The sequence below is a fragment of the Papilio xuthus genome, unplaced genomic scaffold, assembly GCF_000836235.2.
Source record: "Papilio xuthus unplaced genomic scaffold, Pxut_1.1 DF825946.1, whole genome shotgun sequence".
In the NCBI taxonomy this organism is placed as follows: Eukaryota; Metazoa; Arthropoda; class Insecta; order Lepidoptera; family Papilionidae; genus Papilio; species Papilio xuthus.
Window position 1 is genome coordinate 14,395,535 of NW_013532703.1, and position 24,871 is coordinate 14,420,405.

Sequence of the window (24,871 nt, forward strand, 5' to 3'; positions counted from 1 at the left end):
CTTGGCATGTATTACGAGTGGCCACCGAGGGGAGGGAGGGGTCGAAAAAACTAAAAAAAATAGCTCACGTAGTATGAGTATGTTCCCTTACTATACAAAAAGGAGGTAAACATTAAATTAATTTTAATAATATTTTAATAATAAAAAATTGTTTACTATACGTAATTAATTGCTTTTTTAAATAAAAAATAAAAAAATAATAATCAAAATATTTCGTTACAACAAACCTCTAATATTTTAATTAAATAATGGAATAGATTTTCGTTTAGTGTGACGTAAATGTTCACTTTGTTTTTTTTTTGTTTCTAACTAAGATTAGCAGAGTCCCGCGGCGCACTGTCACAGTCCACACACACAGCGGCAATACATACATACATACATACGATAGTCAATGTCCAATACATCGGCACTGGTTCACGAGGTTTCTATCCGACGGCATGGGCGCAGCTTACTTAAATTAAATGGCATCCTCATCTGAAAGTAAACACACAAAATATATAAGTACACGCAAAACATCATAACAAACAAAACAGGATCAAAAAACATCAAAGGGACATGGAATATTTAGTCGTAATCATCTATGTCTGTCTGTATCCTATTATTTCTATGGGAAGTAAGTATAAAGAGAAAAAGAAGTAACGTCTGGCATATCATCTTTCCGGGCTTCCCCTCCTCCGTCGATTAAAGACAACAGCGATTGCGATGTCTATGGACAATGGTCGCTTCGCCATTTCGACGAAATCAAGTAGCCGCTTGCTCACATATAAAAAACATGCCAACAAGACAAAACGCGGAATTACTTCCATTGGACGTCTGAATTCTGGTATTGAACCGGTTAAGTAGGTAATTCGCGTAGTTGTTAATGTCTACGAACTCTTAATGTGAGAGGAGAGAATGGAGAAAGGAGAGGATAGAACATAATTTATGTTATTTTCAAGGGCAATGGTATGTGTACCGTGTCAGGGCTAGTGGCGGCGTCCCTTGGCCGCCTACTCCGCAGCTCATAACTTGTGGTTGCTGGTGAGCCAGGTGAGGCCCTCGTACAGGCCGTCGCCGGAGGTCGCACACGACGGCTGCACGTACCAGTTGCGGTCGCGGATCCGCGTCAGGCCCAGCTTCTCTTGTATCTCGTGAGGTTTCATCGCTGAAAATTATAACATACGACTTTTAATATCAATGTTCTCACACATAATTTCATCCCTCATATTGTTTTTTTTTTCATTTGGTTAATCTTTTAAACACTTACAATTATCCACTTCAAAGTTTGTTGAAATAATAATTATAATAAAGAAAATACTTAATAGAAACTAGTTGAATATTACCATCTGGCAAGTCCTGCTTGTTGGCGAAGATGAGTATGATAGCGTCTCGCATCTCGCGATCGTTGATGATACGATGCAACTCCTGACGCGCCTCGTCTATGCGATCGCGGTCCGCGCAGTCCACCACGAATATTAAGCCTTGCGTACCTGAAAACATACACACATCATCATACTTCGAACTGTTTTACACCAATAAGCTCCCTCTCATCCGTCATATGGAGAATACGGAAATTTAATAGTGGTAGAGCCGGCTTGAACATCAATTGGCTTGGCTTGAAAGCAATCTACGTTTCGTCTGATGAGTGTGCGTCCTGGAGGCCTAATTTTATTATATTAAAGGTAGGCAAAGTATCTGAAATTGCGTATATCTATGGTCAATTGTTGTCACCTTATGATTCATTATTCAATCCTTTATTAGAAGAGACATAATATCACCGACATATCCGCCAAAAACATTAACTTCCCACAGACGACGCGTAAGGTCGTTGTTCTAAAAGAATTGTCACAAGAGAGCGTACAATCTCTCATCGGTTCCATGTTTGTAATAAAAAAAATCTTACCTGTATAATAATGCCTCCATAGCGGTCGAATCTTGTCCTGCCCCCCGACGTCCCATACGTTAAATTTGACGTTCTTGTACGTGACGGTTTCGACATTGAAACCGACCGTCGGTATCGTTGTGACTGACTGACCTAATTTTAACTTATATAAAATAGCTGAGACGAGACGATGTTATGAAAATTATAGCGATAAAATGTTGAATTACTTTATTTTAATAAATAAACCACACCATAACCTTAGGGCAACTACGATGGCCAGGATGGAAAAATAGTGAAAAGAGAAATTGAAATATTATCCACTTTAAAAGAATAAATTCAATTGGCGTTTATAAATTTCTGATCCGCATCAAACTCTACATAAATAAAATTATAGAACAAACAGAAACGAAAGTAAAAAATGTTCAAAACAACAAGCATTGCAAAATTATACTGAAAAAATATACGTTTTAGAAAGCTTAGCGAAATACGAATTACCTTAAGTGAGAAAGATTTTAAATTATCTTTATTGGGTATTGGTAATACTTGCTTTAACCCGCGATTTTTTTCATGCGGAATTAAAATAAAAAACTTAGTAAGTAGACCATGCGTTTTTCCATTTATATCTGTGTCAAATTTTCGTCGAGATCCATTATGCCGTTTTGGAAGTACGTTATAACATCCATCCATGGAAACTTTTGCATTAATAATATTAGTAAGAAGTTCGATGCAACTTTAATATAAGATTAATTTCTTAAAGGATACTAGTCTTTCCAGCGGCATCGAGTCCCAGCATCAATATCCTCATCTCCTTGTTGCCAAAGATTTTCGATAGAAGTTTCCCCATCGTGCTGAGCTCGCCTCAACCTCTCAACTGGAAAGAACAAAACATTTCAAATTAGGAACACATATCATATTTATTATTTGTTTGGATTTCCTTGAGATTGAATTTACATGACATCAAATGAACCATATGAACTCTTTGCATCAAACCAAGAAGTTATGGGCGAGAGTTATATAATAAAAACGATATTTGAAACTCTTATAAAAGCGCAGTTAGGAAAAACAACCGAGAGAGATGTGCCAAAAGACAGTGATTAGAAGTATTCTATAATCTTGGACAAATTCGTAGAAATTAAATAGGTCGATAGTAAAAGTTGGAATCAAACAGCAATCGATTGTAATTAAAGTTGGTCCCTTCGAGTCGGATATCGTATCTCAGCGGGTTCATCCACTTTCGAGATACATGTTCCAGCAGCCGCGAAACTTTCTAATTTGGCTCTAACAAACCCAACAGAAATGGGAATATACTTTCGAACGTTCGTTGAAACTTATTTAAAAGTTAAATCACATGAATTTACATTAAAATTCTCGGTACAATTTTATACAGCGTTAGATGCCAAATCAACATTCAGCATTTATATCTTAGAAACTGTCGCCCACGACTCCGTCCGCGACAATAAAAAAAAAACGTAATTAAGTAGCCTATGTGTTCTTCTAGACTGTATTCTACATCTACGTAAATTTCAGTAAGATTCGTTCAGCCCTTCTGGAGATGCCTTCAAACATCCATCCATCTAAACATTCGCATTTAAAATATTAGCATGACTTTTATTTATAAAATTGGATATTAAAAATAATATACTTTTCAACTAACTGTCTGGAAAAGTATCGTAATTTTTCCACAAAATTTTCCTTCAAATAAACTCTTAGAGAGAATTACGTAACATGAAGTTGCTTAAATATTAAGTCACAAGATAACACTTGACTGGAGAAAATAAAACTTGAACTTTGACTTTTTAATGTTTTACATAAAATGAACACCAGCAGCGGTGAGTTACGTGCTCTTTTGTACTTAAATATAGGTCAAAGTGTTAAAGAATACGTACTTTAAATACTATTATGTTAAGAACAATAACATAGAATTTGTATAAAACATTTGAAGCTTTCAACATTTATGTCTGTACACATCTGGAACATTCTTAAATGTTATATTTTTAAAGGAAAAGGCTATCTTAGGGAACGTACCCATACTACGTGACCCGTTTAAGGGGTTGAGCGGAGTCTTTAAAATACTACGGTTAGTCGCAGGAGCGGGGGGGGTGGGGCTCTAACTTTAGTCACGTGATCGTTAATTGTTTTTTTCATAATACATAATTCACAAGTAATTTTAGAATGCATGCAGTCTTATGCTATAAAGAAGAGTATGAGCCAAATTATTTCTTTTAAATTTTTTACCTGTGAAATAATAAAAAATCATAATTATGAATTACTACGTAAAAACTAAGGGGGGGGGGGTCTTGGCATGTACTACGTGTGGTCACCGAGGAGTGGGAGGGGTCGAAAAAACAAAAATCTAGGTCACGTAGTATGGGTATGTTCCCTTAAAAGTAAGCCATTATAATTACACAATATTCTAACATTTTGACACGCAAAATCAATTATTAACGTCAGACTTATCAGGAACAATTGTTTACAAAATAACCTTTAGCCACTGCGATAATTTTATGAGTACGTAATAATCAATTTGGAATAAATAACGGATGTTCAATATTAACTGTCGTGAAGTAAAGTGATATTCCGTAGCGTGTACTTTATCCGGTAAATCGGCTTACATTTAGATCGATATTTATTGACCTACATATATCGTAAAGTTTATTTTTTATAAATAATTAACAATGAACACTAAAGTACATTAATACGAAACCTAAAAAAATATAAAAATCATTCATTGAATTAGATTAATAATAAAACCGGCACTAAACAGTCTCATTATAATATTTAAGTTATTTCGGCGTCAAAACTAGCGTTACAATTTTGTCTAAACTACAACATGACCAACTCGATGGGTAAAGTTGCCATATCTTTAGATCTAAAACAATAAACTGAATTATCTTTTAATTAAGCCTATGACTTCAATATGATGTTACATAACTAGCATAATTTAAATAGTAGCGTTTAGATATCATCTCTGCAATCCGCAATCTCCACGTACAAGTGTGCCGCCGCCCTAGATTCAGCTCCCAGCTAAATATAGATAACACAAGGGCCCTTACTGTGAATTTTTCTTTTGCCCAACAAAACCACTTGCGTTTTCTAATTATTTACACCTCAAGCTCTATTAATTCGTATACTACTTGAATGACAAAACATCCTTTCATAAAAAGTTACGCATTTCTCTTATAAGAGAAGGAGGCAAACGAGCAGCGGGAACACCGAGGTGTTCACGTAACCCTATGATACCCATGGACATCCACAACACCAGAGGAACTGCAGATGCATTGCCGGCCTTCAAGGAGATGGTATGCTCGCTTCTTGTAGGACCCTAGGTCGTATTTCATCGTTTAAATAAATTAAAATTAATCCAGAATAATAAAATGCCGTCGGTAAGTACAAATAACAGATAACATAGATATCTGATATTAAAAACAATCAGTCAACAATCGATTACATTCTGAATAATTACTTTTTGCAGCTGTTAGTTCTACATCGATGTAGATCAGCCACATACACATTACATGCCAAGTATTCGCGCCAAGAGACGTTGTAATTTTCTTCGTATTTAAAATTCTTAGCAACACAGTATTATGATACAGCAATAGGTAGTTAGTGTCACGTGAACGCTTAACAATCATTATCTCATCGTCGCGTAATGAGATTAAATGTGAATAGTCACAAAGGGAGAAGACTAAGAAAGTATCCTTAGACTGTGCGAATGATGTACGCATATTGGTGGAAGGAAGGGACTGCGGGCGGACCCTTCATAGAAAAATGGCATGAATATTATCGTTTCATAATGATAAAAACGTTTAGTCTTTGGGTACATACGCAAATTTACATAAACCATAGACATTTAATTATTTATGACACATTTCGGTTCATTCGTTGTACGTAGTAATTAAAATGCTTAACATATCTATTCTACAAATGTGTACGCGACATTAAAATTTAAAACAACAATAACAAGTCTATCAAGATGTGCATTGAATGCTAAAGTTTCAGAGAAATCGTATAGCCGTGAGAAATATTTAAATTTTAATGAAAGTGAGAATGAGAATTGTATAAATAAACACAAGTGAGAAAACAGCACTCATTACAAAACCCGATCTTATCATAAACGAACAGAGATAATGTAAATAATCACATAGTTTAGTAGACTATCCAGACGTCGCGCTCAGATCTAGGATACGATTCTTGTACAAGAAAAAAAGAAAAATGCATTGCTAATTTGAATCATCCCTGTATTCCCAACGGCATAAAATTGAGAAAATTTTTATATTTTCATAATCACGCATTATCAAGACACCAAAGACAAGAATAACCGGAACTAAGTGAACACACTTTAAGTTTTATGGAACATGACAGATTAGCAAACCACTTTCCAAACTCAAACAAATCCTTCCATCTTTAGAGAGTTTATCTTACATTATTCTGTAAATGTTCGTCATTGGAATACTTGTTTATTTCATATCATATGAAACACAGGACCAGTATAACTTGCAGACCTAGATTTCTATACAGGTCGTGAAGTTATCGGTGGCTATTTGTCAGAAAATTTATGTCGTAGAAACAAACAGTTATATAGCCAAAACTTTTCGATAAGAATTTTTCGTGCAATTTATTATTTTTTTACGTAGATATGATTTCTGGTAAGATCTGAAGCATATCACACAGTTTAGTGGAAATTTTATGTAATTGTAAACATAAGAAGTAAGTTACATAACGCTAAATATCGACCGAGACAGTTGAAGATCTAACAATTCAATCAAACAATACACCATAAAACTGGAAATGGAAGTTGAAAATTCACTTTCTATGAGTTGTTTCGTATTTAATTCACCACGTACAAGTTAAAAATATACGAATATTAAAACCAGAATATACAAAAGATTACAAAACTCACTAAAATACTGACAATCAAAGATCACGTAATACTATTCTGTCAATAATTGATCCTGATTTAAGCAATTGATTGCACCAATTGATACATTGAACTCTGCAATATACCTCCTACCTTTAATATAGAAATATTAGGTCGTATTATTTTTTTTAAAAGAGAGTTGCTTCTATTGCGGACTGATATAAAAAAACGAGGACGGTGTCTTTTATTCAGCCAAATTTCTTTGCCAGAAACTGAATCGTTATGACATGTACTTTTAGTACGCCATTATAAAAAAACTATGAGTATTACACTTTTAACGAATACAGTGACTCTCATATGAACTTTAATAATGCAATCGTCCTTAAGGATTTTAGGGAAGACATAAAAACAGTAAAAGCCGTTTCGCTTTTCACATACCAATCCGCTTGGTCGATATTATTGAATATTTAAAGGTATGCAACGGCGTAAACTTGTAAGGAGGGTAAGTCGAAGCACGAAATTGGGTCGGTGCTTGCCGTCGCCGTCTCCCTGTTCTGAACTATGCGAATCGAATAATGTATAAAGCAATGGTAGTTTAAAATGTGTCGCTTTCTTTGATACGCTCAATTGGAGATCCATTTCACTTGGCAAGATTTTTTAATAGGAAATATCCGTTAAGATAAAAGTACTTTTCTTTATCCAATGTAAAAAAAGGTTATATGTCATTTCACGTTTCTACGCCAGGAATTAACCAGGATCTTGTTCAAATCTAACAAGCAACGAGTGGGCGAAGCTTTGTAAAAGAATAAAAGCAAGTTATTAATTCAACAAGCAACACTTTTATTGCCTTATATACTACAGGTATCTAATTTTCAACAAACTTGATCATACAAAGCAACTTGTAATGTTAAATAAGTTTCCATACAAATCAATATTTTGTTCTTTGTTACTATACTTTGTCTTTGTTTCCTCTTTATTAAATATAATTTAATCAGATTAATGTAATAAAACTACAAAAATAACATATCTACCACAAGACAAAACATACGTTGAACACATGTTATGAACGATCTGCTTAACATCTGAGCTACATAAATTTGATTGTAACTAACAATTACATGATATATGACGTCACAGGGTACATAGTCATCACGTAACGACATCCGTTAAGCGTGTACAAACATCGTAAACTCCGTGGACAGATACGAAACACAAAATACATGTGCGGTATGGTTACATTCGCCCCCTCTTCTATTTCCGTCGGGTCAATGCTTGGGGCGTTAACCATTTCCGCACCATTTCCCTTCCCGGGGCAATTTCAAATGGAAGATAAAACTATAAATTACCTCTCTTCGCAATAAATTGTATCAAGCAGAATTGATGAATGAACAAAGTACCTACGAAGTTATGTGAGTTTGTATTGAGTTAGAGTGTTTTTAAAAATATTTATCGTATCTTGCCTCTTCTCATGTTATTGACTCTCCAATTTATTTGCACCATATCTCACTTGATAATTAAAATTTGAATCCGTCGTAGTATCGATCGTATTCTTAACTTATTCGCGCAAGTGTTCCAAGTGTGCTCTAACAAACAAAAGCTTTTTACAATTGCAATAAAAAATAATCTGTGCGATATTCGTTACGTTCAGAGATCAATAGGCGAGGTACACCGGCAACATAATTGGCTCCGCTCCAGTGAGCTAGTGGGGAGACTGCCAGTTTAATCTCCCTGCTACCAGCCAGGAAAACAAAAATAATCCGTAATAGGCAAGTCATGATAGTCAACTGATTGAACAAAATACTTTCAAATGGAAAGAGTTAGTTAATGTAATCTTAATTATTAACATACTAGCTGTCACCCGCGACTCTGTCCGGGCGGAATTAAAAAACTTAATAAGTAGCCTATGTGTTTTTCCAAACTACGTTTTACACCTGTGCCAAATTTCACTGAAATCCATGGAGACATTTTGGAGATACATTCTAAATAACATCAATGCATCTAGTAAAATTCGTGGTCGAAAATCGCAAACTAAAAGAAGAAACAAACTTACTTTTGGCAAAGTAATATCAACGTAAGAGTTATATCAACGCGAGAGAAGTATTGGTCGTTTGCCAATAAAGTACACCGCATAACTTTTACTATTCAAGTTAAGCTTAATGGGATAGCAGGGTTAGCATTTCACTAATTAGTTTTAAGATAAAACTTGAATGAACTAGTTAAATGAGTTTCATTTTGCAATAAATAAAATAAAGAAATAACCTATCGAATTAAAAAAAACTTTAATAAGTATCCTCTATGTCCTACCTCTGTGCCAACTTTCATCAAAATCCGTTGAGCCATTCCGGAGATGCCTTCTAACAAATATCAATCCATCCATCCTTCCATAATATACACTTGTATGATAATATTAGTAAGAAGTAAGATATTATAAGTTTACTGCCTGTTAAAATTATACAATATCCTTGGGATGACCTCGTTCCAAAACTTTAACGTCCCTAATCACTAGAACAGGGCGGTGAGTGACCTTTCCGTCTAATGTGAGGTCATCGATATTTTTGTTAACTTTGTATCGAGTTAGGCTTAATGAAATTACCAACTACCTTGTTAGTTTATTGCATCGGTACAGTCTTATTACGAGTCAGTTCATAGATAAAATGAGTTACAATTCATTACCACCGTATCATGTTCTCAAAGGTTGCCAACGTATCTGCGGTTCCTATGGTATGCAGATCTTCATGGGCGTTGTTGCACACCACGGTGTCCCCGCTGCCCGTTTGTCCCAAATTTTATAAAAAAAATATTAGGTTCTTTAAGTGTTAATAATACTTAATTCAGAACGCTACAGTACAAATTTTGTTTATAACAGGTATCAAAGTAAACATTCCAGATTTGTAATCTGTCCACCGACACAGTTGTTCATTAGGTTAGCGAGGAAAGATAAACTCGTTCTCGCTGCCACGGTTTACGTTAACGGTTTCCAATAAATTCTTTTTACTACGATTTTTAACGCTATGCAATTTTCGCAAGACTAGAAAAAATATCAATTTGACTTGTCTAAACAGATTTCAGATTCTAAAATAAATTATTTTTCCCCAACTTTGAACATTTAATTTTAGGTTTAAAATAAAAGCATTTAGCATCTTTCTTAGAAATCGAACATGTCATTTAATTACAGTAAAATTATCATTGCGTATGCGCCGCGAAAGTCGAGAAAGTGTAGAAACGTAAACTAAGACAAATGATAGTGAATCGAGTTATAACTAGCAATTTATTGCACCAATGTATGGTGCAAATGTGTATGGTCTTTGAATTCCCTGACATCGAAAGATTAACAGACCTGTAGATGTTCAAATAGTGTAATTAAAAGGCAACTCTTCCATGTATAAAAAGTAGAGCTATAAAGACACGAGTAATACACACATGAACAATTTAAGAATATTTTGCGTAACACAATATATGTACCAAAGTCAAATTCCTAGGGCGTCATAGTCACCTCAAAGCGATTGCCTATAATTAGACGAATTATAATGGTCCTATTAATATAATTATTTGTAACAGACAAAATTATATCAATTAAATTAGTAAAAATAATTTAGCCAATGATAAAGTGGTATACGACTTTTGGTCGATATTTAAGGCAGACGGCAGCCGCGCAGCAGTCAAAAATAAAGCAAAGGTTTAAAATTCACGAGGCCCCGTACTCGAGCGAGGAGCGCACTGTCTGTCCATTCTAATGTGTATAGAATGTCTGACAACAATGGCTCGGCAACGATACGCCGAGAATCCAGACGTTCATTCAAAGAGTACGTGATAGTGCTCATTCTGGTAATCACTTGTTATGGCTTATGGTTAATAGCAGACATGTTGAAATTTCGTGGATTTTTTCCCTTTCATTTAAATACCATAGCTTTGTTTCGTTTACGAAAGAATATAAATTTCATTACATTAATTAAATCAAAGATGATTTTTTTATCAAAATATGATTAACACCAGTAGCGTAACAAAACTTTTAATATGATGAGTAGATTCAATCGATTATTTTTTGCACATGTAATTTTTTTTAATTTGGCCAAGATCTGGATAAAGGCAATAAAAATAATTAGTATTATAAAAAATTTCCATTTTGATTAGAACACAAATTTACATATCGTATCACTTTGTTAGGATTGTTGAAACACAATAGACCTTCGTATCTGTTAATAACCTTATAATGTATGAATTTATGACATTCATTATCAGATAAGCGGTAAGACATTCAGAATATACGAACGAATAGAATATCGTGCCAAGTCTCGTATCTAACGTACGCGGCAACCGCAAACCGGCTACCCTAACCGCGTCGTGCAAACGTAACATGTGGTGACTATTAACCTACATAAAATTGTCGTGAAATTGTACATAAAACTGACAAATTTACTAAAATAACGGTGGCCTTGGTTTCGATTACTGGTTATAACAACATGGGCAAGATAAGATTCTACAATGATATATAAAAATACTTTTTCTATTTTTAATTTACTTGCATCGGTGCGTTGATTCCTATATTTGGCTGTAAGAGGAATATGATTTTAATTGCTTTATTTGGAAGTACCTAGTCTTCTCGACTGCAGTGAGATAATAATTAGGTAATTCTTGAATAAGGTAAATTCAATTAAGGCAAATAAAAGAAATGAAAAATTTCAAATTCTGGCTGTTTTGTTCAGACTGTGTCTACTTGATTAAACTAAACCAATTTTTGACTGCTTTAAAAGGAGAAGGTACTCAATTCGTCTGTATATTTTATTTCGTTAAATTTAAATTAAAATCAGAAAGCTATTGCGATGTATTTTTATTATAATTCAAAAACACTTTTAGAAATAGGTCAAGTAATTCTATTGACAGGCGACTCTAGTTCGCCTGCAAATTTTTCTCTGCCAGTTGCAAACAACTCCAGTGATCCTCACATTTATGTTCGTAATAAAAATGTCATTTACTTCCCGACTCAAAACTTCCCACGCTTTTTGCCGTACTGACAGATTTTTTGTGTTACTAAAATGTAAAAGACAAATCAACCATAAAGTAAATAATATGATTAATCGAATAAGTTAACTACACATTTTAAGGCTAATGTTAATTATTTCTCACCTTGAACTTTCACAATATGGCAAAGGGCAAATGGCTGATATAACATCAGTACGCCGGATAATATCGGAGGGTGGATTGTGTAGACGTTGTTACGTTACCATGGTAACGTCGATGTTTTACGACGCCGCTCGCGTAACGAGCAAGATTGCATCGAGCGAATCCGCTTTGATATTCCCCAGTTTGTTTTATAGTCGATAGACTTGTAGGCAGTGATAAAATGACTACATCCAAAACTTTCACCGTTTACGTGCTTAAATTTTTAATGACACCAAACAGATAATCAGACTCGACATAACTAATACAGATATAAGAAAAACCTAAAGTAAGAATGAATAGTACCGTTTCTATATTACATTCGTACCGAATGGATATAATATGTAAAAAGACATTCAAAACATGGATAAATAGATTTTTTTAAACTATCTAAAAACTATTAAAAATATTTTTCTTAACTTTGCGACAAGCACTTATTTATCTTATTTAAGTCTTTGCCTCATAAATATTTTGGTCTATACACAATCGTCTCATTCAGTCAGTATTGATCCCGTGACTGTCGACCGACGACTACCCCGAAGTATCGCACTTTGTCGCTACGTGAGCATTAATATTGTTATTGCCTTCGCGACTTTTATGGTTTCCCGACCCCCACAAATGTTATCCCAATTGCTCGTTGCAATTTATTGGTAAGAGAAAACCTTTCAAGTTTGCGTACCTTCAGAGATGTGGTTTTATTCAAGAATATATTGTTACATAATACATAAACCGCAACTTCTGTGCTCATATTTGTTTGGTAAAGTTTTAATTTAAAAATTTAGTTTTGTAATATTTTCTCCAAAATAAAATTCTGGAAGTGACTTTAGAACTAGCGGTAGCTTTCGCATTGATTCATGACATGTTCTGCCCTTTTTACGAGGAAAAAAAAACATGTGAATGAACTTTATATTGATAACAACATTATATTAAATCTTACTAATATTATAAATGCGAATATTTAGAAGGATGGATGTTTATTTGAAGCTATCTCCAGAAGGGCTGAAAGGATTTAGATGACATTTGGATTAGACATAAAACATAGTCTGGAAGAACAGATAGGCTACTAATTAAGTTTTCAAGACGAAGTCGCGTACGACAGCTAGTTGTTCATAATGCGCTAAGTAGCGCCGACTCGTCAAACAGATAACGTTACGTATACGTAACAAAATAACTAAGTATCGGAGTCTAGTCGATGCTTAAAGTTTTTATAGCAGACATTACAATCACCTTGTGGAAAAGTTTTAATGAATATAGTTTCTGAATTTTGTCAATAACTTGCGAAGCATCTCGTTGTGGAGAAAGCGAGGTTAATTTGTTTTAAAACCGTATCTTCAAAGTAACCGTACAAAATTGAGATTGCACAAAATTTCTAAATAATAACAAACAATGCCTAACCTTCTGATATAATCGTGTTACCCGACTAAAGTAAATCGAATTCCCTGTCTACACTAGGCCTTAATTAAATCTATCGCCCGTACCAAATAACATTAACTACCCTAAGTCGTAGGAGCGACGAGCATTAAACGTTATAGTGCTTTTCAAATTGTCGCAATAAATCTTGTATAATGACTTCAACAAATATATTCGTAGGTTATTAAAACATACTTTGAAACACTTTTAGAAATCTGAATTTTCCTATCCAGTGCAAACATAAACGGATTAAATATCGAAGATTATCTAGTTTTTTGTTGAAACTTTAAAGGTCGAAATAAGTACATAGTTTGTATATACACATCGCAAAGAATGAGGTAGTGTTTGCGATAGGTAAATAGCAATTCCGTTGTTTACGACTCACTGTTTGAATTATTACCGCATTATAAAAACATAACTGAGATCGCTAAGATAACTACTATCTAATTTAGTCATCGATTATCAAGGTCGTTAACGTAATTTAACTTTAACGTTAACTTTAAAATCACTTAAAAGTCACATTTTACACGCAATGTATAATTGAAATAACATACCAAAGTAGTTAAACCTTATTGCAATTTCTCTAAATAAATAAAAATATAGAAGTGGTCACCTGTGTCCTGTGCCTACAAGCCTATGTCAAGACAAATATTTTAGGTAAAAACCAGTTTCAATTTTTTTAAAACCAACATAGCGTAAACTAATTCCTGTCTGCACGATGGTAATATTCGGCGAACAATCTTAGCATAACAGATGTTCAAAGTTTCGTTCTTTAGACTGTGAACCCACTACAAAATATAATGACAATTTTAGGTTATCTTCTTTTTTTTTTAAAGTTATAACATTGTTCAAAAACATTAATATTTTACGTGTGATGTGACAGACACAGAAAATGACTCTTCTCGTATAACTTTCCTTGTGTCTATAATTACCTTCAAATCAATATTTACAATAGGTTAATAATTATCCTAAAAATCCTCACATACTCTTTAATATTTCTTGCATTTCTACCATGCTAATTTGCTCCTTCTTATAAGACAAAGAATCCTTAACCGCACGTTTATCTACGCTACTTTTAAAGATAACCAAAATATTGTACCAACATAGCTTGACGACTACCTACAAAGCGTATAAATAATTTTATTACAGTGGCAGAGTTTGGTCGTGCGACGTGCGAGCGGGTGGCGGGTGAACAAACTTTACTGTCCACGTCCCCTGAAAGCTCGTTCCGCCGATGTAAACATCGAAAGTCCACGCACAAACTATCAGGGTTGCCGATTATTCTATTTTATAGTGCGTTACTTTATAAATGTTCCAAAAAAATACAAGGCAAGAGATACACTGGCAATATAGCTAAAAATATTTTTAAAAGACCAAATAAAAAAATTTGGTTATAATAACCAAATTATATAAGACGCCACAAGGGAGCGATAGTATATTGTTTATACTGCCTTCGGAAAAGCAAATGTCAGATAGATAAGTTTCGCTTTGAGAATTTGGTTTTATCAAATTTTGTTAAAAATTTAAGTTAGCGGGGTTAACTTTGAAATGGCATAATAGTTTTTCGTTCATATTTTTCGAATAAAATAAATTATCTGAAGATGCAAGATGAGGCTGTTTTATTTTAATACATTTATTAATTATCGTTCAATTTTCTATATTTTTTGATTCATAATTTCTTATTGGTATTAAGAACGAACTATGGCTAAGTAAGTTACCAACCTCTACGTAGTCTACAAACAACTTTAATTGGGTGTACATTTAAAAGTCAAATACAATTAAACTCCATTGACCATATGGCACAAACAATGCGGAACGCTATGCGACATTACGTTTATTACGAAAGACAAATATTACATAAATACGTAAATTATTCTTATTTCATAATTATTCACCTTGGCAAAGACGAAAACTCTTACAAGTACAAACAAACTTTCGAAAACTTCCTTTACAAACTTTATAAGGTAACCGGTAGAAATTATAATTTTGATTCGAATGCTAATCAAAAGTTACTTTCATAAACATAAGGAAGTATGCATTAGTTCTTTTGCAAATCTGAAGGAGCATTAATATTATGACACAGAAAATGCCAAACATGTCTTAACCCATTCCAAAGGCGGGTAAGTAATAAATAGAATTAGCTTTTATTTGCCCTAAGAGATATTAATAACTGGCATCCCTTATCCCGATATAGCACGGCTGAAAGGGTCCACCGGGTCACCGGCCTGTGTCATGCAACACCTCGATACTTCATTAAGCGTATGACCTGACGAGACTAGTTAGACCCGTAACTTAAAGTACAACCGTTGATGGAATTCTAATCTGCATGGTGACAGACATTATATAGTAATTACTTTAGTAGTAACAAGTACAAAGGTTCAGAAACCTTAGTGTGACTCAGTATTTTATTAAATTTCAACATTTTACAATATATGTACTAACCAGACTATATAAAATTTAGGTACAATTCGATCTTGGTGTCAGAAGTTTTATAGTCGGCGACACATTCAGAGAGAAAAAAATGTTTAGACTATTATAAAAATATACGAGTTAATAAAAATTTCGCGGCTAGAGAAAGCGAGAAAGTATCTGTGAGAGCTTTCTCTATTTTCAAAGTGCTTTATAAGAATAGATCGTAAGTGGGTCAGGGTGGGATTGTGGCCGTGGGAGCCGAGACCCTTTTATTGTCGCGCCACGAATACGGTAATGATTCGCCTTCTGAATTTATTGTTAAGATAACAATAGTACCGTACATAGATAAACTTTATTAAACCTACGAGACAAAATTAGATAACAAAGATATTCAATCTATACTTTAAAGCAATATACATTAAAAAAAGAGTTTAAGCAGAGAAACCCTTTGTCTCGTTAATACAAGCTAAAAGAAAATCTTCTGTTTATTGTTTATGTTGTTACCCATTTTTGCATTTATCCGAAAGTTTTACAGTTTTAAACTTAAATCAAACATTACCATTGTGATCCAAACGTTGTGTAGAAACAATCGTTCTATAAACATTTTGATACATTGATCGGACACTATGTTTATTTCATAAGAAAGAACCACCACTTTCCAATTTCTACGTATTTGACTCAAACTTCCAAGAATAGCACATTCTGTGCATACAAATTACTGAATAGGCCCTTCTGAAAGGTCAATAACCCATTGCCCATCACCGGATAAGGCCGGCGGTATCCTTTACTGCCAAAACACATTCAACGCGCAACGTGGCATAAAATTTGGCAGACCCTTTATAAATGTTTTGCGACAGGAAGTCAGTGTATATATATATGTCGTGTCAGACGCCTCCTACAACTACTGTCGGTGTTAACACAATGAATACCAATTGGCTTAACGGTCGATTTGATCACATTCCTATTACGTTTACTAGCTTCAACATTTCCCGCCAATTTCTATTAGCTGAACATATGTCTTGTTGGATGAATATTTCATAATATCAACAAGTACGAAACAGCACAGCCTAATTACCATAAAAAAGAACATACAGACGAATTGATAACATCCTCCTTTTTGAATTCAGTTAATAAAAGCCGAAACTAGGGTATCCTAGCAACTAGGTTTAAACTTAGCAACATCCAAAAAATGGTATTTTTTAGCTTTCCGTACCTCATAGAAAAAAACCGGAACTCTTATAAGATCACTTTGTTGTCCGTCCGTCTGTCTGTCAAGACCCTTTTTCTCACAAACGCGTGAAGATATCAAGCTGGAATTTATTTAGTCATAATACTATTAGTTCTTTAGATTTTTTTTATATCATAAGGTGGCAAACGAGCGAGCGTTGCCCATAGACATACGCAATTGCATACGCGTTGCCTACCTTAAATCGACGGAGGAGATGATGTACAGAAAGAAAATATTTTCCCTTCCCATGCATCCTCTAATCCGGAAAGTCCACAGCCACTTTGTGAAGTGATTCCTTATAAGAAAAAGGGTGGGAAGGGAAAGAGGACTAAATTAGGCCTCCGGGACGCAAACTCAACAGACGAAACGCGGAATTGCTTCCACTTGACGCCTGTCTTCTGTGTGGTCGTGGTATTTCACCGGGCGAGCCGGGCCAATTCGTGCGAAGATGTTAAAGCGGGCTCTACCACTGTTATAGATTAGAAATGAAGTTAAATTACAACATAATCTCTAGGAGAATCCTTAATTAACGTTTTTGTGCGCAACAATTAAGTGTGAACAACATAGAATTTAATCAACATGAATATATAGATTAAATGGACATTATTTTTGTAGAATTAACTTACATCACGCATAATGCGCATTCCAAATTTTAAACTACGGTACATATATTCACAACAAATCATAAAACTAAAATAATCGTACTGAATAACACGATTTATTATCAATTTTTACTTTTTAAATGTATAAAATTTTACGGATTTTAACATAATTGTATGCTTTGCACGATTAAAGGCGTGTTCGGTATGCACGATGTTTGAAAGGCTTCGAGTGCGAACAGGCTCGCTTGCGCCCACGCATACGTGAGACTGGTTAGTTAAGTAGCGAGGCTGTTTAACTCTAAGATTAACTACCCTCAGATTTAAGCGGTCACTAAATTAAACCTTAGTGAAGATTAACTATGAGTAATCGCTTAAGTTACTACTAACAATAACTATTACACAACCCTAGTTGAGATGGTGGCCTTCACATCTAATAAAAACGTGTTGTGGGCCCTAACAAAAAGGCCTTTTGACCCTTATCACGCTAAATATAAGAGCTTATTTGACAATTTAGAGAATTTATATTTTTCTCTTATAAACTTCTAATTAACCCTTACAACCCAAATAGATGAGTTATGGTGGATAAGTTAAAAAAAGCCTTTAACTTTAAATAATTTTGGCAGTTCTTTGGAGTTTTTATATGAATTTGGATAATCGATGTTTGTTACTTATACTAAGCTATTTTTTGTGCAATATACCAGCTAAATAGATATAAACCTGCATTTTAACGCGAGTAAAAAGTCGCCAATTAATTCTATGTACGGTAAAATCATTGCACGCCTGCCCTTAATGAGCAGACAGCTTAGACATCTAGAGAATCTATGCAAACGGTTACGTCAAGGTTATGCAATGGACACATAATACAAGTTCACCTTGCCGATTTCTTTTAGGTTATGCTAGTATCTTAATAATATTAATCTGGAAAAAAAATTCCAGATGAGTCTATCTTTAAATTAGAAAGAATATGTTAATCATTATATCACATATAATAAAAACTATTTTTTTTAAATCAACGAACACCACTGTTCAGTTCTACATTACATTTAGAACACAAGTCATGGCTATAAGCAGTTACGCTTTCTGCTCGCCCAGCAGACTATAGAAATACAAGAATATCTTATCTATGAGAGAAAAATAACCGCGTGCGAGTATTTATAGATCAGTTATACTTAGACATCTGAATGAAAATTATATAAATATCTAAAATACTTTAGATAAAAAAAAACTGGCAACATAATTAATATGTATTTTAACTGAAATTTTAGACTTGGCAGTGTATAATACTTTTGTTTCACAAGCAAAAATTAAAAAAAACTGTTTAAAACCTTACCGTATACCTTCGCCTTTAGCAATTCAAGGAAACATAAAACCTCTTCGGTAATTTAGTACGTTCCAAATTTAAAAATCGACCACACTTCATCACATTAAGCTCCGATAGGGCTACTCACATCAAACAGACACAGCCAACACACCGGAACCATTCCACACTGTTGTTGTATCGCCGCGACAACCCTGCAGTACACGGTTGCTTATCTAACGACACGCGCACACCTGAAACAATGGATACGTTCATTTTATAGCTTATTTTCGTCATAATATAAAATAATATTTAATAATATTATACCTAACTAATATGACGTAGTGACATGAAGTGGTGGAAAAAAGTGATTTTCGACCTCGCACCAGCTCGAACCAACCCAGCCCTGGCTTGGAGCTACCATGGACTGACCTCGTTTAAACCTATCATTATGTGAAAACAATAATTTGTGCCCCATGTAAAATTAACCAAAAGAAAAAAGATCACACTAAACGTAATTTAAATTTCCCAATGATATTACGTATAAGGATTCTATAGGTGGAACTCTATTTCACCATAAATATTCAGTTAAACTAATAGAGGCAAGTGTTGTAAAACATATCCACTTTCTATTTTATGTCGAAACAAAGCAATTTATTTATAAGCACTAAGGTGCAATACACCAGGCTATTGAATTATTACGTACACGGTAGCGCTACAATCGACTGGCTTTTGTTTTGCTATAAACGGTGAATGAACCTGCCTTATAAGATGCAATTTCTATTAGTTTCTTGGGGTCCGTACTTTCCTTAAGTAGATAAACGAAATGGTAGACCTTAAATCATTGTAATTGTGTAAAAAGGAGTAAATGAACAATGACATATTCTTAATTTTAAAAATCGTACTGTAAAAATGTTCATATTTTTATACGTGGACATTGTTCGGTTACCTTTTTTGGTTGTCTAATAATTCCTTAGAATGTCTAATATAGTTTAAAATGATTACAAAGACCCGGAAGGCTGAGGATTGAAAAATTAATTCTATATAAGCGTACCGGGTCCTGTTACCATCCTACAGAAACTCTCAACTGCGCAACGTCAAGGGGACGAAAATTTAATAAAAACATAAATACGCCGTTTTTAACGTGCACAGATTGAAATTTGCAAGAGTTAAAATAAATTATTTTAAATATTGATTACCCTATTGAAGGAATGAGATTTTCATGATTACGATCATACTTCTTACTATATTACTTCTTACTAATACTATAAATGCGAATGTTTGGATGAATGTATGTTTGTATAAATGTATCTCCAGAAGGGCACAGCGGAACTCACTAAAATTTAGCATAACTGTAGAACATAGTCTGAAAGAACAAAAACGCTACTTATTAAGTGTTTTTTTAATTCCGTGCAGACGGAATTAAAAAAACAGACAATTAAAAAAAGACAGTTACGGACGACAGTAATAAATAATTTGATTATCATAATCTGAATAGAAACATGTAAATTCCTCGACCAAATAGGTATTAAAGGCGACTCTATACTTTAAATTCAATTACAGTGCGATATCAAACATGTCACAAATAATTTTAATACTGGTTGAGAGGTCAATGTCAGGTTATATGATAAAATATATCGAATGCCGCAATAATTCATCACACGTGACACATTGATAGGTTAGAATGTAATCTAGGAACGCGGGAGCGCACGACTACGAACTTCCGTCCGTAATGCGTGGGTATGACAAAGACCATAAATGTATCACAATTGGCATATTTCGAGTCATAAGCGACAGCGGAATACTAATTCAAAACCCAACAGATATTATTATCATCATCATACTCAGCCTAAACTTGTCCATTGCTGGACGTAGGCCTACCCCATCGATTGCCATAATGCCCGGTCCTGTACCGCCCGCATCCTGTGCACTCCCGCAACCTTGACCAGGTCATCGGTCAACAGACATGCAAAGGGTATTTTACGCATATCTTTCGTTTAATGCTAGTGCTCTTTTAAATTGTAAACATCTATTACTTTGTAAATTATTAGCTTTTATAATTGGTAACTGACGTTTCTCAGCAAGCTTTTGCGTTTATATTAATTTCAGATAGTAATGATTTGTTCTGTTATCTGCAAAACTTACTAATGGATCATCATCTGAGGCGCTACAGCCGCAGGTGGGCCTGGGCCTGGTCAAGTTAATTTCTCCACGACGGTTTGCTTTACGTTTCTTGCGTCCATCTTAACGCCGATATTTTAATACCGCGTTATTTATGGATAGTTGATATATATTTTAAGTCTGCTTCAGATATAACGAGCATCACTTGTGTGACAACGACTAGTATACAAGTTAGTCATATCCCATAGCCCAGATAAAATGAAGATTTAGTTTATATTTTCCATGATCACTTATAACTTGCGCCTGCAATCTCGTTTCGGTTGCCATCCGCCGCAAACACACTGTCATGCATCACAAAGCGAAACGCGCGTGCGCACATGCCTAAACTGACAATATTGCTCATGGGCTCATGGCACACAGATAAACTGACGCTTATCATACTGGCCAAAAAAGTAACAAATTCAATGAAGTACGTGATAAATTATTCTTGTAATTGAAGCTCAATTCATATAAGAATTATTTTAGGATAACAAAGTTCATAATAGTCTCGTAGCAAAGGATAACTAGGGTGGACTACAAGTTGATTTCTGAGCCCAAAATCTCTTTACAAAGCATATCGTTATCCCTGTCATTATCTTTGACAAAACAGAGATATCAATATTTTTCAAAAGAAGACCTTGTCTCAGAAACCCACATCTTCGTTCATTTAATAAAACAAAAACGAAACAATTATAACAACAGTTAATTAAAACTAACACTGTCACGGCCTTGTACGGCCTGATTATTCTCTGTTGCTAAGTGATAGCACAAAACGTATACATTAGTACGATGTAGTAACCTAAAAACATGATTATCGTTAAACAAATAAGAAAGAGCCGATAAGACAACAATTTTTTGTTATCACTAGTGTTTTTTTTTTAGTCTTTGCGTTAATCGTAAAACAATACAATATTTCTTTTAATAAAATGAAACTAATAAATTGATTCCATTTAATAAATTTCGACACGTGAAATAACCTAAATGACAATAGATTAGAAGTTGCTAGAACATATCGAAAAATTTCGTAATTTTGCCGAAATCGTAATTAGTAAATTATTGAATACAGGGACCTATAAATTACTTCTAGCAAATTAATAAAAAAAATACTAAAAATAACGTACACTTTTATATAGAAAGATCATGACTAAATTTCATTGAATGTAAACTTACATAAACATGGATGTAATGCAAATAGAAGTGACGACAGGCGGATTTATTGTAAAGGACTGTGGGGGAGACTATCTCGCGATACGTTACGCCAGACCCCTTGCAATTAGACAAAACCACAGACTGAGTAGTACACAGCCAGTATAATTAATTTGATGCATCAATTTGTGTGGTAACGTAGACCTTTATAAATAGATTATTAAAAAAATATATATTAATTTGAACTATATAATATAAACTAGCGGACCCGACAGACATTGTCTGACAATTTGACACTGCGATGGTAGCGCCGTCTGTCGGATCCAATGTAAAACATTCCAAAATCAACAACTACTAATAAATAAAAAATTAATCAAAAAAACATTGTCCAGCGGATCTAAACCATTCCCAGATCCCCTTTCAGTCCCCTTTCAGCCGTTTGAGAGAAGTTCAGTGACATACACACTCACAGAAGAATTATATATATAAAGATATTACAGTTTTATTTTATATGAAAATACATATCAATAATATTACAGCTAATTAAGACGACATTAAGAAAATGTAATCAATGAAGTGTGAGCAAAATTGTATGAGTAAATAGAAGTTTAATTTTCAACATTGTGAAAGTAATGAATATTTATAATATTTCCAGCATTTAGCAAATGTGGAATAACAAAATATTGGCATTACTAAAAATTTACATAATGATAAATAATATAGAAAGACAAACAAATGAACAGAAATCCATGTTTCATAAGCTGTGTTTAGTTCAAAGACAAACATTTTGCATTTAGTAAACATTGTACTGTGCAAGTTTTTAATCTTTTAATGGATGTTAAACAGTAGCAGATTACTTGAGCACACTTGAGCAATTTATTATAATACTAGCTGTCGCCCAAGGCTCAGAATTACAAAAAAACATAATAAGTGGCCTATGTGTTCTTCCAGACTATGTTCTATATGTATGTCAGATTACTTCAAGATCATTCTGAAGATACCTTCAAACAAGTCTCCATCTAAACATTCACATTTATGATATTAGTGTGAAGTTGCACTTGAATTTAATGTCACAAATGAACCTAAATGATCATATGATTGTTGTGAGGTCCAATAAACAACATTTATTTTGTTATTACTTGATTGGTATTATGAACATTACTCATTTCAAATCGTAGTATGTTAAATCACAAAATTAACTGCAAATTAAATTAGAAGAAACAGGAAAAAACAACATACAACATAACATATGTAAATTTTAATGTACACAGAAACAATTGTTAATTTTATCAATCAGTTAAGTATGTAGTTGACATTAATAAATACAATTTTGTAGATCTGGAGGTGTATCAGCTTTGGTGGTTCCAACAATGTGAACATCATTGTCAACTCTTATAATGGTAACTTTTTGGCAAATATCCAAATTCTACTATCAAAACACATGGTAATGATGCATAATAATATGATAAAATCAAGTTGTGTTAACAGCAGTCACACAATGCAAAGACATTTTAGTATTTTTTATTTACCTCTTGTGTTTAATTTTATGAATAGTAAAATTATTGTTACAATAATCTCTTCAATGGTACATCTTTTAAGTTGTTTAGAAACTGTTTTACATGTCTCCAGACTTTTTAATATCTTTTTCATTTATAAACCAAAAATTTAAAACTACGAATGTGTAATTCTTATACATTATAACATGAAAATAGGTAGTATAAATCATCCAATGTGATAATAAATAATTAATTAAAAATTCCATCATCATTCCTCAGAATCAGCGGCAATACCATAGATTTAAACATGAATCATCGGCGGGAAGGCGGCAACAATATTATTACTTATGTTGCTTGGAAACTGGTTGTTTAAATAAGGGGGTCAAATTTCTGCAAGGTTAGGTCGTAATTTATATTACGCCGGACTAAAATATATAAGTACGTGTGTGCTTGAAAATCACTAAGAAAAAAACATGATCTAATGTCTTATTCGTTAAGAAAGGCGGTGCCTTTCGTTCGCCAATGGGCTTGGGCGATGGCGGTCAGCTAACGGCCGTCAAGAGCCGCTTACAAAACAGTAGTCGGTGTATTCATAAAATATACAAGTACAATATTAGATCCAAACGCAAAATTAATTGAGCAATCAGGTACAAGACGTAAACTTACCACATGTCAACTATAATCTCTGCTATTCCCACATCCACTTTTCACTCACAACACAAAACATTCCACATCCACGATTGACATTCACAAATCACAGTTTCACTTTGAAGTTACGTTACGAAGTCGAAGTTACATTTGCGAACACTAGCGCCACGCCACGTGTGTGAACATTACTAATCACTGAAATGAAGTTGTTTCTCCGTTCCTCCTTTTTATTTTTTAATTTTATGACCTGGTAACATAGACCTTTAGGTCATCTCCGTTCCTCCGTTCTTACAAAATCAAAGAGTAATAAAAGACTTAGTAACAAGTATAATAAAGAAATTGGGGTGAATTAACTATTTTGAGATTATAGAAAAAAGGAAACACGCATCACAACCTTATTTGGCCGTTCAAACTTTTGTCGTTTTGAAAAACATTAAACTTTTTTGAGATAATTTGGTTTGTTGCTTGATATCATTGAACGTAGTTTAATTAATTTAAATTTACTGCAAATATTTTTTTTATCAAGAACAGAATGTTCGTGCCAGGCTCTGGCACGATCATTATTAGTTCGGATCATCATCACCTTTCTAAGATTT

The 24,871-nt window shown here is 33.8% G+C and overlaps 1 protein-coding gene across 2 annotated transcripts in view; it reads right to left on the minus strand.

The window, feature by feature from the left end:
• Arf51F (ADP-ribosylation factor 6) overlaps positions 1-24,458 on the minus strand; it is a 24,930-nt gene extending 472 nt beyond the window's left edge. Inside the window, exons 1-7 of one of the 2 annotated variants that reach the window (XM_013321675.1) lie at positions 24,294-24,458; positions 18,977-19,079; positions 2,624-2,732; positions 1,883-2,038; positions 1,323-1,469; positions 956-1,144; positions 1-474 (exon numbers count right to left, since the gene is read on the minus strand). The exon at positions 1-474 is cut by the window's left edge and continues 472 nt beyond it. In XM_013321675.1, the coding sequence (XP_013177129.1) occupies positions 1,002-1,144; positions 1,323-1,469; positions 1,883-2,038; positions 2,624-2,705 (528 nt within the window). In that variant the 5' untranslated portion in view covers positions 2,706-2,732; positions 18,977-19,079; positions 24,294-24,458 and the 3' untranslated portion in view covers positions 1-474; positions 956-1,001. The other variant, XM_013321676.1, reaches the window with a different exon arrangement.
• Between the last annotated feature and the right edge of the window lie 413 nt (positions 24,459-24,871).